Raw genomic sequence first — 17,980 nt, forward strand, 5'->3', positions numbered from 1 at the left:
TACCCATATAGACTGTGTTTCCGCATTGCTCCAGTTAGGACTTGCTGACACTCAAGCTCGTTACCTACTCACGCTACTACTTGGCGTCATTGTGCATAAACTGCTGTGATCAGCTTCTCTCCTCTGCAAGGCACCAACTATATATACAGACTATTCATTGTGCCTTCCAAGACATTGCTCTACTCGCGCTGTTCCTATACAGCCACAGTTTGCCTTTCAACTTCACTCTCCTGCACCTGGACAAGTCCTCACTCCCTCCACAGCAGTGGTACAACTTGCTGCACGCAGACCACTGACTTCCCTGCTACATACCTGCACCTGGACAAGTTCTTCTATCACAGCGGTGGTACAACTTGCTACTCGCAGACTACTGACTTTCCTATTACCTACCTACACCTGGACCCGTTTCCTCACCATAGCAGTGGTACAACTTGCTGCACGCAGACCACCGACTACCCTGCTACCTACCTGCACCCATCCTATTCTTCCCATCAGAGCAGTGGTACAACTTGCTGTACGCACACCACTGACTCCTCCTCTACCTATCATCACCAATCCACGTTCACTCCTCGTGTCTACATTATCTCCAGTTTCCAGTTTACAACTCCAAGTCGTTGATTGCCTCAGACTATCTCTACTCTCCTGCTGTTGTGTCGCTCCAATCATTCACCTGCCTGCTTTGAGGTGTGTGCCATATCCCCGCCTCTCCAGCAGAGTACCATCTGGTGAAACTCGGGTAGCAACTCCTAGTGCCCGTGACATTGATAAATTTAACCAGACCGCAGTCCCCATTGGAAATTATGGGGAGTGCAGTATTATGCAATACTTTGTCTAAAGCAGGAGATATCTCCAATATCTCCTGCATAAGGCATTTGTTAAATAGCTACTAAACTTTAAAAAGGCCTAAACCATGTGAAAACAGCTGTTTCTGCATAGTTTAAAACGTGATAAAAAGGCCCCCTATATCTTAAAAATATTGATAGTACTTTAGTAATTTAAAATCTAGCCTTTGATACCACAGTACATATTCCATTTACAGGATATCTCACAGTTATGCAGCTATGTTCATTGTGTACACTGGAAGTAGTATATTACAATTTTTTAGAATGAAACCAATTAGTACATTGAAAGAGTATGTCTTATGATATTACTTACTTCTGCACACTGGTATATCCTCCCATTGTGTATTCTCACAAACCGCTCCTAATTGTTCAAGAGAATAACCAATAACACACTGATACATTGCCTTTTCGCCGGATGCAAACTTATTTTTCTTTGTTATGATATTGGCATTAGGCACTTCTGGAGCCGGTCCACAAGATGTAGCTTCAAGTAAAAATTAGAAAAACATTGCATAAATGTTTTAGATTTTTATCTTCTTTTGTGCATTCTTTTTGTTCTAAATGCATTAACTGTTAGAAGTTAAATTTGTATATCACGCTTCAGGCTAGCCCAACAATAGCCACAGGGCAAGTGTGATTCACCCATTGAATACTCAATGAAATGACAAGTCAGAAATTGTTTTACAAAAATAAGTGAAAATGTGGGTCCACAGCAACAATGCTATTTGTGACATAATTTGCTTATTTTTGCATGAATGTGCCTGTTTAAGAACATAGCTAAATGTGTCAAGATTGTGAAGATGTGAAACAGATAAAACCAATTGTGATTTCTCCCTTATATGTGTTTTTATTGCCCTCAGTTTAATCTGATTATATGTTTCCAACAGTTAATTTATTATCCAGTGTGTGGATAAAGTGTTCTAATTATACCAGTTATTCCAGGTAAAAAAAATTGAAGAAAAAAACCCAAAAAAAAGAAACTGTTTAATGTGGATTCCTGCTCCATGTCAAGCGTCAATTCATACTAAACAGTTCTTACCCTACATTCTTTATCTGTTAGGCTTAGGACTGTAGAAAACCTATTAAATTATGTGTGTGCAGCCACGTAGCTGAGGAGCTCTGCCAAAGGGATGTGACCAACAGCCAGAAGGGATATGTCGAGCTACCAAACCAAACTGTAGATGCAGTCATTCCTGGAATACAGGAAATTAGATTTTTCTAAAACTTAACCCAGGTCCAAGCATTTTTCAAATATGTAATATTGTATATTAAAATTTGTCAATATTTGCATTAAAAATGTATGCTTACAAATGAACGCTAGAGTTCCATACCACAATTGGTCCTTTTCTCTCAGAAATTAAGTGATTTAAACATCTTCTGCCAACTCGGTGAAATTGACAATATTTTATAGGCAACATGAAAATAATGGATACAATGTTCTAATATTTCGCTACTAGAAAATTAAAGTTCAATTTACAATATGGGTTGCCAACTTGTAGGAAAACGAGCCAGCCACTCCCTAAAAATATGCAGAAGTATAATTCTATAAAATGCCTGGTTGTCTTCAACTCACAATAGTACATATGCAATAGATAGCAACAGAAATGTGGATTGTATTGAAAAAACATGGATATTCTTAGATTAGACAAATAATGATTAATACTGTCAAATAAAAATCTGAGTACCCTTTTCTGGATCAAGGAGTGCACAAACATTATAATACTGTAACATACAACTTGACTTGTGCTTCTAGTTCCAGATTCCATTAGAAAAAATATATAGTGTATGTATTTAAAAAAATAAAAAAATGCTTTATTTTACCAACAAGGCATTTTTCCTGTAGTGACCCCTGGCTGATGTCATCCTGAGATGACAGAGTTGACACTTGTGCTGCCCATGATAAATAGGTTTAATTGCCTGGGACTTTGATAAATAGGAAAAATCCCCAATATCATTGAGAACTCCAGTTTTCGCCAAATCTAGGTATTTTCTCCTATTGACCAATAGACCTTAGAGTTGGATGTTAAGTTCAATTGCAGCCAATAAAAATATGCTTTGCCACACTGTGCATAAAATGCATATAGAGTTTTGAGTAACTTGCAATTGAGGCCCCTTTTGCCTATAGAGGTGGATTGAGGGTATCCAAATTGGATGGTGTTAACTTGGAAAATAGTACAAAGATCTGCCCCAGTGGAACAACATCAGTGAAGAAGCAGCTTCCCTCTTCTTGGTTCCTGTTCTACAGTGTCTGTGCATGCTTGGCTCCTCCTCATATTAATACTAACAGCACACATAACAGAATATTACAAACTTTTAATACAATTATTTATGTATTGGTTTTAATAGTTTGTGAGATTCATTGGTCATCAATACATAAAAATTTCATGAAATTATTTTTCTGTAATGTGTGCTGTTAGTATTAATACGGGAAGGAGTTGAGTACAGAGGAAAAAATATACAGAACATGTGCAGACCTTTCATTGCACATGCTAAGTTAAATCAATAGAGGAAGTTATCTCTGCAGGAGATACAAATCGCAGATCCAGACGTCTTGCTGGCGTTGTCCTGGTCGAAGTAAAATTGATAACTTGCAATGATACTATATTTATTATCAATATGGTAACAAAGTAATAGTATTTTCCACACCATAATAACTAGGCCAATGTAAGAGGAGGCATTATTTTGGGAGATATCTGAAAACAACTGATTGCTTGTAAGGTAATGCCAGCAAACAGGTACCACCACCTTCTCCCGCTCACAGCCAATCAAATGATGATCCTTCTAGTCTGGAAACTTTTCATACACACTTTAGAATTTATCTGGGTAGATAATTGTCAAAAACAGTGATTAACATTTAAAGGAATAATCGTATATAGCCCTTATAATAAAATGGATATGTTGTAAACATCAATAATTCCTATATGAACTAGAAATGTCAATAATGTTTATACAATACTTTCAGTAATGGCTGCAATAATGTTAATAAATGTTAATATTAAAATCACTGCAGTTTTAAATTTGGAAATGAATACTTACATTGCCTTTCACATTCCATTTAGAGGGTCATACATCTTTAGAGGAAATGTAGTAAAATGACAATATGACAAACTACAATGGTTTAGATTGAGAAAGGAATTTAATTTCATATCAGATGACATAACAGAGACAGACGTGAAGAGCAAGTGCATGAGAATGTTGAAGCTAGTTAGAACTAGGGATAAGTAAACTTGCTGCAAAATTTTACACAAATCTGAGTTTTGCTGTGGGACAGAACGTTTTGTTTGAGGTGAGAATTCCAGCTACACCTTCTGTGAGTTCCGTTCCTTCATGCACAATAGTGTGCTGTAATTGTAAATTTTCATTCTGCATTTTATGGAATTATAGTCTATAATTTAAGCTTGAGCAACAATGTAAATTCATTCTGCTATGTGTTGTGGTTGAGGTATAACAAATGAGAACTTCGGGCAGAACAATAAAGATAAGGCAATAGGGGAATTTCAGTTGGAATTAAAATGTTAGAAGAAATTCCACGTGGACCAATTTAAGGCCAAATTCTGTTGATTGAACCATTTGAAGTTGTGCATAATGCAGAAAGAGGCAAATATTCAGTGGATTAGTTTTAAAGATTTTGCTCATCTCAATGTATTCTCCTTTTAGCATATTTGCATTCTATTCCTAGGTGGTGTAGCTTGGAATACTCAATTACTCTGTTAATTGTTTTAGCAGAATGTTCAATAATCTTTATAACTATATATATTTATAGTGTATATGTACAGGTGAGGAATATTATAGAGGTCCATTAAGGAAAATTATACAAGTTAAATATTTTGAGCTTCTGCTACTTTACAAGTCCACTTACGAAAATATAATTTGCAGGCATTTTAAGTATATCAATATCATTTGTTGATCAATAAATTCAATTTACTTATTTACCATACATTGCACTGAAATTTAGGTGTACAAATTACATTTTCTACTTTGCATGAAATCAATACTTACTTGTACAAGTTGGAATATTCAACCATTTTCCTTCTATGCATTCAGCTGAGCTGCCTCCAGCAAAAGCGAAGTCTTTATTACACTGATAGTTTGCATTTTCACCATGCTCGTAGTCTGTCTTTGTCCCTCGAATAACTGCATTTTCAACAGATGGAGCTTCTCCACATGACTTTTCTGAATAAATAAAGAATAATTTTCACACACAGGTATTATGAAACCTCTAGAAATACATTTGGAATTACAGTAATACGGCCTAGTGGTTTAAACTCTATTATTCATGACCATTTTTATATTATCAATATATTGTTATTATTATTATTAAAACCAGTTCAGATAATTGAACTTGGGGGATCAGTGAATGAAAGTAATGTAATATTTACATACCTCCCAACAATTGAGTAGGCAGCATCAGGACAGGGGCATGGTCATGGCATGATGGGGGTATGATCCCACCCTAGTGGCGTGCCTATCGCTGCTGTCCCATTCTTTCCTCCCCTTCACGGCTCTGCCATGTAGAGCAGCGGTGAACAGACAATGGGATGGTTTGGAGGTATGTATTTATTCTGCAAAGTTTCGTTTAGATCAAATCGAAATTTATTTTGTAATATATTTTATAATTTGAGATAGATCCATGTTGAAGCATGACAGAAGGTTTTTTGTGAAGTAAACCTGCTCATAAAACCACTGTGACGTGCTTAAAGCAATCCTATCACCTACACAATGCTTTACATTAAACAGATATCAATACCTACAAACTTTTCTGTGGATAAAATCGTGGATTAAAGGGAACATGGTGACATCACTCTGATGTCACAGTGAGAGGTGTTACCACTTACCCAGTAGATGTAACTACCGCTTCTAAAGTGCTAGGCAGCCCCGTAATCCCCTCCCCTCAAAATGCCTATTCACTATAATGTGCACCAAGGACAAGTGTTCACAAAACCTTTTCACCTCTGTTCCACTGAGCAGCATTGACCAGGGACATAACTTACAACATTCCGATTTCTATGACAATACTGTCCAGTCGGACCAGTATGACAACATATGTTTTCACTTACATTTATCACAAACATATATTTTAATTTACAGTAATATAGCTTCTTGTAGTTCCTTTTAAGGAAGAGGTGTCACGATTTTTGGGCAATTCTTTTAGACCAGGCCAAATGTCAAAATGTTGTGCAGACTCATCTGCATAACTACTGAGTGTCTTGGGAAAGCTAAGTTTTTTCCTAAAAGCAATTTCCAGAGAAACTGAAGGAGGAGACATCATTGTGTCATGTACCACTTGAGCTGTCAGGTTGCTGACCAGGAGCTTATTGCATCTCTTGTGATCTGGGTCAGTTGAATAGAAAGAAAAGACATAGCTCTTAAACCTAGGATCAAGCAAAGTTGCCAAAATGTAATGATCCGATTTCAAGATGTTGATAACTCTTAGATCCTGGTGAAGTGAATAAAGTACTTAATCTACAAGTCCATCATAATTAGTGGACTTGCTTTGTTTCATTTCCTCCTTCAATTTCTCTGGCTGCTTTTCAAAAGTCTAATTAGGGGAATTACTTGACTCAATCTAACAGTGTTGCACTCTCTTCACAGGTGTCTACTTAGAGTGGTTTCAGCACCTTGCACAACACAGAAAGTATTCTCCACTGCGCTGGACTAAAGTACATTTCCCCTAAATTCTATTCTTCTTGCAGCTGCTGCATTCTCCTAAATGCTGTTGCAGAATGACATGCAGCATCTTCTGCATGTCATTGTCATTTTTTAAAAAGTTCTGTGCCACCAAGTTGATTGTGTGAGCAAAACAGGAAATGTGATGGAATTCCCCCTGCTGTAATGCTCTAACAATATTGGTGCCATTATCAGAAATCACATATCCTCAGAAGAGTCCAAGCAGGATAAGCCATGTTGCAATGACATCCCTTAGTTTTTAAACTGATTGTCAGCGGTATTACCTCTGACCTGCACCTCGTCTCATCTCTGATAACCACCTCTCACCCCCGCCTTCAAGACTTCTCCAGTGCTGCCCCCCACTTATGGAGTTCCCTACCATGCTCAATCAGACTTTCCCACGGCGTTCAAATCTTTAGACGCTTTTTAAAACCCCATCTCTTTTTTAGAGGTGACCTTATCCTGATAACACTATTGACACTAATAATAATAATAATATATATATATATATATATATATATATATATATATATATATATATATATAATAACAATAGTATGACTTTTAGTGAAGCAGATGATACACAGAGTAGCCTGCCTCAGAAAAATGTGACATACTTGGGTACATGCTGCTGCTGTTCCTGCTGGTGAAGGCGAATTCCCGACAAAGTGGGCTGTCACAGTCATATAATCTTTAGTTTGCCCAATTCCGCTTGTGCCCATATCTGTGGTTAAGTGTACAATGGGTAGAATGGCATTTTGTAGCCCAAAAACTACATTTTTACGAACCTTCTGGTAGAGGTGAGAAATAGCTTTTCTAGTAAAATGGTGGAATTTGGTAACGGGGACACAAGACCTCAAGTAATTGTCTAACACCAGCTGCATTAATAGTGGATATTGGACGCAGATCTAATACTAGCATAGTCACCATGGCATCTGTGATTCGCTTAGCGACTGGGTGATAGCATTCATACTTGCTTCCTCTTGCAAAGGATTTTTTAACAGTCAATTGTTGTAAACTACTAGTAGTCTTCTTCTTGGTCTACTTCTGGGTTGGAGATCCACCCCCAGCAGCAGGAACAGCGGGCCTAACGCTCAAGGATTCTTCTGAGGAGTCCTGGATAGGGGAGGAGTCATCTCGCCTTAGAAACTCGGATGCAGGACTAGCTTGGAGACTCCTGAAGATATGTGATTTCTGATAACGCCACCAATATTGTTGGAGCAAAACAGCGGGGGGAATTCCATCACATTTCCTGTTTTGCTCACACAATCAATTTGGTGGTACAGAACTGTTTAAAAAATTACAATGACATGTAGGAGATGCTAAAGGCAAAAAGAATGATATCCCAAATCAGCGCTCCCTGCTTGATGACTGCCTGAATATACATTAAATGCCACTACATTCAACACAATCTGATAACCATAATATACATAAGGTGCATCAAGCACTTGAAAAAATGAGCAAATTGCTTAGGTTCTCATCACCTAAAATATATGATCATATAGTCCAACATAGAGTTATTTTTCTCTTCTCTCTTTATCCTTAAATCTTCTATCAATGTAATGTTCCCTTGTAAGGCTTAAAAGTCTTTGTCATGAATACTTTTTCTCTCCAAGCGGTGTCAGAGATATTTATATGTGGAAAAAGAAATGGAGAAAAGCTGGGTAAGTGATTGAATAATCACCTATAATATACACCCAGAAATATCACCAAGGATTTGTGTCGAATAGTATATAAATATCACCAGTAAGTGAAGATGGTATTCAAATAACAACAAGTTTTATAACCACACTTACATGCCAATATAAAAAATCCCTCTGATGGTATGGTGTTCTTTCATAAACATTTCTTCCACTAGTCCGTTTATTCGACCAATATAAATAGGAGAAAAATAGAACCGCATCTGGGGGGAAATGTATGAAACTCGGGGTTCTTCAACACCCGCGAGTTCGGCGTCTTCAACACTTAAATTTAAAGGAGCGCTGACTTGTAAAGGGAAACTTCCCTAATTTGAGCGCTGAAGAAGCCAAACCTGCGGGTGTTGAAGAAGCCGGAGCTTCATACATTTACCCCCTGGTGTATTACCTCAGAGATTTATTTAAAACATATAATGTAAAAAACTTCCAAATAGACAAATACAAATGGAATCCTGATATTAAAGCAGCTAATGCACTCCTACCAGAAAGCAGGAGACGAGTCAGCGTGTCAGTATAAAGTCCCGGGTACAGACATCCGAATGATCAGCTGTTTCTCCAGGTGGTGTGCATCCACTGCAGAAAAAAGCAGGATATCCCGTGCCGGCACGGGATATCCTGTCTATCCTGTCTATTTGGAAGTTTTTTACATTATAAAAAATAATTTGAAGGTCCAATAAGAGCTGCTAGAGGATAATCCAGATTTAAGGCCCACTCCAAGTCCACCCAAGGTTTGTTATGTATTTGGGGGCCCTATCTCATAATTGTGCTAATGTAAAGGCTTCTTGGTATTTAACTAGGTGCGGAAGAGCTACTCCCAGTCTCCTAGCTAAAGTCATTCTACTTTCCTTTACAAGGCAAAGCCGCTTTAAATTTAAGCGCTGAAGACGCTGAACTCGCCGGAGTTGAAGAATCTGGAGGTTCATACATTTAACCCCTAGTGTAGTTTAGCCATGTATTTCCTAGGAATCAGGTATGGAATAGTGTGATAAATATACATGATTTTAGGCAGTAACATCATCATAAACACCGCTAGGCGGCCCAACTAGGAGACCTCACGGTTCAACCACTCTTTGGTCAATATTAACTTCAAATACATTGGCTACAGTGGACAGGACTTGAATGTCAAGATATTAAAGAGAGTGTTCCTTCCAAATGTACTGAAATTTACTTTGTAAAATATGCAGGAAGGGAGTTGGTATATTAATGGGAAGGGCTTCAGGGTTTGTCACATTAAGTTTATATAAGGAAGCCTGGCTAATAAAGAGTGCAATGGGAACAAAGAAGTGTAACGAGCAGTATCATTCCTGGGTTATATAATCTCTTCTTCCGGATTCTCTATGGATCCAAGCAACGTTTAGGACATCTTGGATTGGGTATGACCCTTTAATCTGAAAGCTATCCAAAGGTTATCCTTGCTTTTTCGGATCTGGTGGCTCCCATTGTTGCCCTTATCCGAAATGGGGCGGAGCCTAGAAATTGGTCTCCAGAGGCTATTAGTTCTTTTGAGGCCCTTAAAAGAGCATTTATCTCCTGTTTTGAGGCATCCTAATCCTGATTTACCCTTTGTTCTGGAAGTTGACACCTCTGATATAGGTGTTGGTGCTGTTTTGTCTCAGAAGGACCATTGCAACTGTATCCCTGTGCTTTCTTCTCCCACAAATTCTCTGCTGCAGAAATTAACTATGAGGTAGGCAATCTCGAACTTTTGGCCATCAAATGGGCATTTGAAGAATGGCATCACTGGCTGGAAGGGACTCATGTCATCTCAGTTATCACTGAACATAAAAATCTACAGTACATAGAATCTGCAAAATGGTTGAATCCTAGGCAGTCGCAGTGGTCACTGTTTTTTTCCCCACTGCTATAGGTGAAGAATTCTAGCACCCGCTTTCACTTTGCTATCACTTTTTGACCTGGATGCAAGAATGTCAAGGCAGACGCATTATCCAGAAGCTTTGTTTCACACCTTGTACCTGCTCCAGAATTGCTGCCTATTATACCGTCTTCTGCTATTCTTGCTGGGTTGGACCAAGACTTGGATATTACTCTTCGTAGATTTCAAAAGTTGGATCGCTCAGAAACACTCGCAAACCGCTTGTTTGTACCAGTCCACCTTAGGAAGACTGTCCTCACTGAAGCTCATGAAAACAAAACCGCCGGACATCCCAGTATCTTTAAGACCACAGAGACTCTCTCATGATCCGTTTTGTGACCCATCATGTCTTCTGATGTCAAAGACTTTGTTCTGCCCTGTGAAACTTGTGCTAGAAAAAAGCCCCCAGGAACTGCCCTTTGGGCCAGTTCATGCTGTTTTCTGCCCCTACCAGACCCTGGACACACTTATCTATGGATTTATTGTGGATCTTCTGTGTTCACCAGGGCATAACACTATATGGGTGGTGGTGGATCGATTTAGCAAAATGTCTCATTTTATTGACTTAACTAAACTCCCGAGTCTAGTATCACTTTTTATCCAACACATCTTCCAACTTCATGGCCTTCAGATATTGTCTCTGATTGTGGCTTTCAATTTGTTGCCCAATTCTGGAATTCTTTTTGTGCACTCCTCGGAACCAACATTTCATCAAAATTTCATTAGCGTACCATCCACAATCCAAAGGGCAAGCTGAAAGGGTTAATCAATCCCTGAAAAAAAAAATACGTTTGTACGCCTCGGAATTTCATGACAACTGGTCAACTCTACTACTCATTGGCAGAGTTTGCATATAATAATTCATGTTATTTTTCTACTCGTCCCTCCCCATTTTGCTGTAACCTAGATTTTCATCCTAGATCCAACTCGTTGGCCACTCTCAACTCTTCTGGTTTCCCAGGCATGCGTTCTATGGCTTCTAGGCTTAGAATCATTTGGAAAAAAGTTCACTCTGCTTTGAGGCAGGCCTCATTTCGTTCTAAAATGTTTGCAGACCAACACTGTGGAATCGGCACCTTCAAAGTAGGTCAGAAAGTCTGGCTTTCCACTCGTAACATTAGACTCAGACAACCCTGTAAAAAATTTGGGCCTAGGTTCATTGGACATTTTTCTATTATTAAGCAAATTAACTCTGTGGCCTTCAGACTGAAGCTTCCTCGCTCTTTGAAAATCCCAAACACATTTTATTGTTCTCTTCTCAAGCCTGTTGTTTTTTCAAGCAAGTTTAAACGTCATCAACCTCGGAGAACTCACTCAATTACTGTGGAAGGACATCGTGAATTTTTGATAGAATAGATACTTGATTCCAAGAGGGTCCAAGGTCAGATTCACTTCTTGATCCAGGGAAGGGGCCGTGGCCTGGGGGAACGTTCTTGGGTTCCGCAGAAGCTTCTACATGCTGATAGAGTTATCAAGGAGTTCTTCAAACAATTCCCTAGGAAACTAGGATATCAGGGTTCCTTAACCACTCATTAAGTGGGGTATCATAAAGAGCCACTGCGAACCGTGGCTCGCTTCTCCCAGCTGCATCCCGAATGTCACTGTCACGGGCACTAGGAGTCTTTTCCCAGGATATCACCAGATGATGTTCTTACCAGAGTAATATAGCTGGTACTATGGTCCTCTGGTAGCAGGGTGACAACTGGTAATGACTTAGATGTATGAACACGAGGAAACACAGGAACACCTTCAGAGGCTCATGGGGAATGAGACTCCAAGATCAGGCAACTAGGTAATGATCACAGGTGGTTTAAATAGGGAGGGTTGCCTGATCATCCAATTAATTAAAAGCAACAGGTACTGAAGGTTTCATAAGGGCTGCACATGCGCAGACCCTCAGGATGGCGGACGGTCACGGTTCCTGAACACAGGAGAAATGGCACTCACAGTCCGGTGAGTGACAGTACCCCCCCTTTTAAAGGTGGGCACAGAACACATGGAACCGGGTTTGTCCGGAAACTTGGAATAAAACTTCTTAAGAAGAGCTGGAGCGTTGAGATCTTCTGCTTTAATCCATGAACGCTCTTCAGGACCAAAGCCCCTCCAATGAATGAGGAAACGAAGAACTCCTCGTGAAATTTTTGCATCTAATGTGAGTAATCTCAAAGTCCTCCACTTGATGAGCTTGAACTGGCCGAGGTGCTGAAGGAGGGACCGAGAAACGGTTGATGATAAGAGGTTTGAGCAAAGACATATGGAAGGCATTGGAAATACGAAGGTTCTTAGGTAGTAGAAGTTTGAAACAAACTGGATTTATCACTTGAATGATCCTATATGGACCAATAAAACGAGGAGCGAACTTCATAGATGGGACCTTCAAACGAATATTTTTGGTTGATAACCATACACGATCTCCGATTTTAAGTGGTGGAATAACCCGTCTCTTTTTATCTGCAAAAGACTTATATCTGGCAGATGTCTTCTTTAAACAGGTTTTGACCTGAGACCAAATATTTTTGAAGGTCTGACAAACAGTCTCTGCAGCAGGAACTTGGGTGGGAGGGAGGGCAGGAAATTCCGGAAAAGACGGATGGTGACCGTAAACCACAAAGAATGGAGTTTTAGAAGATGATTCATGATACATGTTGTTATGAGCGAATTCAGCCCATGGAAGCAAATCTACCCAGTTGTCTTGGTTGGCTGAAGAGAACATCCTTATAAAAGTCTCAAGATCTTGATTGACCCTTTCGGTTTGTCCGTTTGATTGAGGATGGTAGGAGGATGAGAGTGATAATCGGATACCCAAGGTCTTACAAAGGGCCTGCCAGAATCTGGAAACGAATTGCACTCCTCTATCTGAAACAATCTCGGAAGGACATCCATGAATACGGAAGATTTCTTTGATGAAATAATCAGCCAGAGTAGATGAAGAAGGTAAACCGGTCAAAGGAACGAAATGTGCCATCTTCGAAAATCTTTCCACCACTACCCAAATAGTATTGCACTTTTTACTAGGAGGAAGATCAGTAACAAAGTCCATACTAATATGGGTCCACGGCTTGGAAGGAATGGGTAGTGGTTGAAGCAAACCCGCTGGAGTTCTGCGGGGAGTCTTAAACTGGGAACACAATTCACAAGCAGCCACAAAATCTTTGACATCTCTCCTCATAGAAGGCCACCAGTAACTTCGAGAAAGAATTTCAAAAGTCTTGCGTTCACCAGAATGTCCAGAAAAACGAGAAGAGTGAAACCACGAAAGGATTTTCTTCCTAAGAGCAGGAGGCACGAGGGTTCTCCCAAATGGTAGCACCTTAGTGGAAGAAGCAGCCAGAGAAACACATTTGGGGTCTAATATAGAGTGGTTAGGACCATCTTCAACATTTGAGGACGTCACAAAAGCTCGAGTTAGGGCGTCTGCTTTTTTATTTTTTGCAGCTGGTTTGAAGGTTATGATAAGTTCAAAATGAGAAAAGAAAAGGAACCATCTTGCTTGACGAGGATTCAAACATTGAGCAGACTGTAAATATGACAAATTTTTATGATCAGTAAAAATTGTCACAGGATGACGAGCTCCTTCCAACAAATATCTCCATTCCTCTAATGCTACTTTTATAGCCAGCAACTCCTTGTCCCATATGATATAATTCTTCTCTGCAGGCAGAAGACCCCGAGAGTAAAAGGCACAAGGATGGAATTTTTGTTGCTCCGATCTTTGGGAGAGAATGGCTCCTAAGCCAACATTAGAGGCATCTACCTCTAGGAAGAAGGGAAGCGTCACATCAGGCTGTCGAAGAACAGGAGCGGAGGAGAAGGACTCTTTGAGAAACTGGAAAGCTTGAAGGGCCTCAGAGGACCATTGTTTAGTATTGGCCCCTTTACCAGTTAGGGCCACAATAGGAGATGCAATCGAGGAAAAATCTTGAATGAAGCGTCTATAGTAATTGGCAAAACCTAAAAAACGCTGAATTGCACGAAGAGTAGTTGGCTGAGGCCAATGTAATACAGCATTCACCTTTTCTGGATCCATCTGAAGACCAACTCCGGAGACAATATATCCCAGAAATGGAATCTGGGGCAACTCGAATGAACATTTTTCTAGCTTGCAGAATAATGAATTTTTTTGGAGTCTGGAAAGGACCTCTGCCACATGTTGATGATGAGAAGGCAGGTCCTGAGAAAAGATTAATATGTCATCCAGATAGACGACGACACAAACATATAACAAGTCCCGGAAGATCTCATTAATGAAACCCTGGAAAACAGCGGGGGCGTTACATAACCCGAAGGGCATTACTAAATATTCATAATGCCCGTCTCTGGTGTTGAAAGCTGTCTTCCATTCGTCACCGGACCTGATTCAAATTAAATTATAGGCACCACGAAGATCCAACTTGGTAAAGATCCTGGCTCCCTTGATACGATCAAATAACTCAGTAATTAATGGAATGGGATACCGATTTTTGATAGTTATGGCGTTAAGTCCACGGAAATCTATGCAAGGACGTAATGACCCATCCTTCTTTTTTATGAAGAAAAAACCTGCTCCAGCGGGAGAGGTAGAAGGTCGAATAAATCCTCGCTGGAGATTCTCTTTAATGTACTCAGATGTGGCTTGAGTTTCAGGTAACGAAAGTGGATACACACGACCCCTGGGAGGAGTCTTGCCAGGTTGAAGATCAATTGGACAGTCCCACGAACGATGAGGAGGAAGACGTTCAGACTGAAGTTTATCAAATACATCGGCAAAAGAAGCATACTGAGGAGAAAGTCCCGGTGAACAAGGTGAAATGGAGGATTGCTGTATCTTGAGAGGAACGACTTAAGAGAGGCAACGATGATGACACTCAGACCCCCAAGACGTAACTTGAGGGGTGTGCCAGTCAATCTGGGGAGAATGACGTTGAAGCCATGGAAGGCCTAATACAATCGGACTGGTAGTAACAGGAAGAATTAAAAATGAAATTTCCTCCTGGTGTAATACACCAATTTGAAGGGTTACTGAAGACGTACTCTGGGTGATGAGACCATTAATAATGCGTGATCCATAGATAGCAGTCACAGTAATTGGTATTTTCAAAGTAATCACTGGTAGGGACCATTTATTCACAAGAGATTTAGAAATAAAATTTCCTGCAGCTCCAGAGTCAATAAGTGCTTGGGACTCAAAAGATTTGGTAGCAAAGGAAACAGTAACATCAAAAGCACAAACTTTTAATTTCGTAGAACATGGAGAGGACTCCAGGGACCCTAACTTCACCTCTCCAGAACTGGTTAGGGCCTGGCATTTCCCGATTTTTTAGGGCATGAATTGAGCATATGAGTAGAATCAGCACAATAGATACAAAGTCTATTTTTTACTCTTCGGTCCCTCTCCTCTGAAGTTAATTTGGAGCGACCTATCTCCATAGGTACTACCGGAGATGAAACTTGGCGAACTTGAGGACTTGAGCGAAGAGGTGCTTTATATGAAGTTGTTTTTTCAGACTCTCTTTCACGAAATCTCATGTCTACACGATGGCAAAGAGAAATCAAATCTTCTAGAGAAGTAGGTAATTCTTGAGTAGCCAGTGCATCTTTAATTTTATCAGAAAGCCCCTGCCAGAAGGCGGCAATTAAAGCTTCAGTGTTCCACTGAAGTTCAGAGGCTAATATCCAAAATTGAATGACGTACTGGCCTACAGTACGAGAACCCTGACGTAGACGGAGGATGCTGGATGCAGCGGAAATAACACGACCAGGCTTATCAAATACACTTCGAAACGTGGAAATAAATTTGGCACTGTCTTGTAATAATGGATCATTTCTTTCCCACAGAGGGGAAGCCCATGCGAGAGCTTGTCCGGAAAACAAAGAAATGAGATAGGCCACTCTGGAACGATGAGTAGAGAAATTGTGAGGTTGAAGCTCAAAATAAACTGAGCATTGATTTAGAAAACCCCTGCATGTTTTGGGGTCTCCATCATATTTTGAAGGAGTAGGCAGGTGTAGCGTGGAAGCAGTAGACACCTGGGATGGCACTGTGGAAACGGATGAAGGCACAGGAGCATCAACAGTAGCTGTGATATTTTGCGCAGAAGTTCCTTGGGAGGCTAACGCCTGGCAACATTGCAGCAATTGTTGTTGGCGAACATCCTGTTGTTCAATACGGGTAAACAGATACTGCAGCATCTCTTTAGCTGTAGGTTCCGATCCTGGGTCTGTCATGGCCTGATCTTACTGTCACGGGCACTAGGAGTCTTTGCCCAGGATATCACCAGATGATGTTCTTACCAGAGTAATATAGCTGGTACTATGGTCCTCTGGTAGCAGGGTGACAACGGAACAGGAGAATCAGCAGATAGTGAGAGAATGCTCAAGGAAAGTCTATGACTAGCGGCAACTGGTAATGACTTAGATGTATGAACACGAGGAAACACAGGAACACCTTCAGAGGCTCATGGGGAATGAGACTCCAAGATCAGGCAACTAGGTAATGATCACAGGTGGTTTAAATAGGGAGGGTTGCCTGATCATCCAATTAATTAAAAGCAACAGGTACTGAAGGTTTCATAAGGGCTGCACATGCGCAGACCCTCAGGATGGCGGACGGCTACGGTTCCTGAACACAGGAGAAATGGCACTCACAGTCCGGTGAGTGACAGTCACTACCTCAGTTCCGATCGTCACCAGGTTAACGACCAGGACGCATTCTAAATAGCGCCATGTCCCAGCAACACTGAGCAGCCAGGCGCATGCACATTTAGTAAAATAGCAGCCTGGGGGATAATTAATCTATTCATTTATTTAGGCAATTAGGCAGCCCCTGGGGGTACTTTTCGGGCAGGGGTCTGATTAGCTACTGTCTGTATTTTAAGGCATGGAGGGCTTAGCCTCCCTGCCGGTTATAGCGTCTCTTGAGGATTTGCTGTGTTTAGTACCTGGTGTATGCTGCTAATACCGTGGATTGATCTATCATTTTGACCTCTTGCTTGTTTTCAGACCTTGCCTGTTTGCTGATTGCCCTGACCTCTGGACCTGTTTGTTGGATTCTCCTGTTTGCCACCAGCCCTGATCTTATTGCCTGGCTCTGACCTTCCTATCTGCTACAGACCCCTTGACCTCGGCCCGCCTTCCGACTTCCCGCTACCATCTTGATACCCTCCATCTCCCATCCGCTGTGGTGTTGCTCATAAACTTTAAAATTAAGTCCTGGGGGCATCCGAGTACCTGTGAGCATATCAAGTTACACGGGAAAGGTGGCTGCTATAGGTGATGACCTCTACCACCTGTTCTGTAAGTTTATGAGAAGACCCGGCAGTTTAACATGAAGTCTCCAAATTGGTAACAAAAATCAAGACATTGTCTGCAAACATGCAGCGTATATAAGATATTCCCCCACAAACTAAACCCAGAAAGGATAATGAATAGCTTATTTTTGCTGCTAGAAGTTCAATCGCAATCACAAAAATGAGAGGAGAAAGTTGGCAGCCCTGCCTAATGCCAATAGTGACGTCAAACGGGCCAGATAAAAAGCCATTAGTGATAAATTTTGCTTTATATAGAGACCCATCTGCAAGAATAGAGTATAGTATCCGGTTATTGAAGCCGAATTTGGAATGAGTCCTAAGCGAAAAATAGCCAATGTAGCCTATCGAAGGTTTTTTCTGCATCTAAAGAGAACAGAACAAACTGTGTGATTCTCAAGACCATTTCTATCATATGGAGTACTCGGCGGGTGCCTGACAATCTACCACAAAACCCACCTGATCCAGGTGGAACAGATGTGGGATAAGGGGATTAATATGATTAACTATCACTTTAGCATATATCCTAAGTTCGTATTTAACAAAGCAATAGGTCTGCAGTTTTCGCACTCCGCTAGATCTTTCCAGGGTTTTGGAATAGTAATAATCAGTACTCTT

At 40.5% G+C, this 17,980-nt stretch overlaps 1 protein-coding gene across 3 annotated transcripts in view; it reads right to left on the minus strand.

Annotated features, from left to right (window-relative positions):
* Positions 1 to 17,980, minus strand: part of LOC142099296 (coagulation factor XIII B chain-like) — a 341,745-nt gene that overhangs the window by 94,874 nt on the left and 228,891 nt on the right. For all 3 annotated transcript variants that reach the window (XM_075182612.1, XM_075182611.1, XM_075182613.1), the window contains 2 exons: positions 4,842 to 5,015; positions 1,156 to 1,326 (listed from right to left, as the gene is read on the minus strand). In XM_075182612.1, the coding sequence (XP_075038713.1) occupies positions 1,156 to 1,326; positions 4,842 to 5,015 (345 nt within the window). The remainder of the gene's footprint in view (positions 1 to 1,155; positions 1,327 to 4,841; positions 5,016 to 17,980) is intronic.

Source organism: Mixophyes fleayi, chromosome 8 (assembly GCF_038048845.1).
Source record: "Mixophyes fleayi isolate aMixFle1 chromosome 8, aMixFle1.hap1, whole genome shotgun sequence".
Classification (NCBI taxonomy): domain Eukaryota; kingdom Metazoa; phylum Chordata; class Amphibia; order Anura; family Limnodynastidae; genus Mixophyes; species Mixophyes fleayi.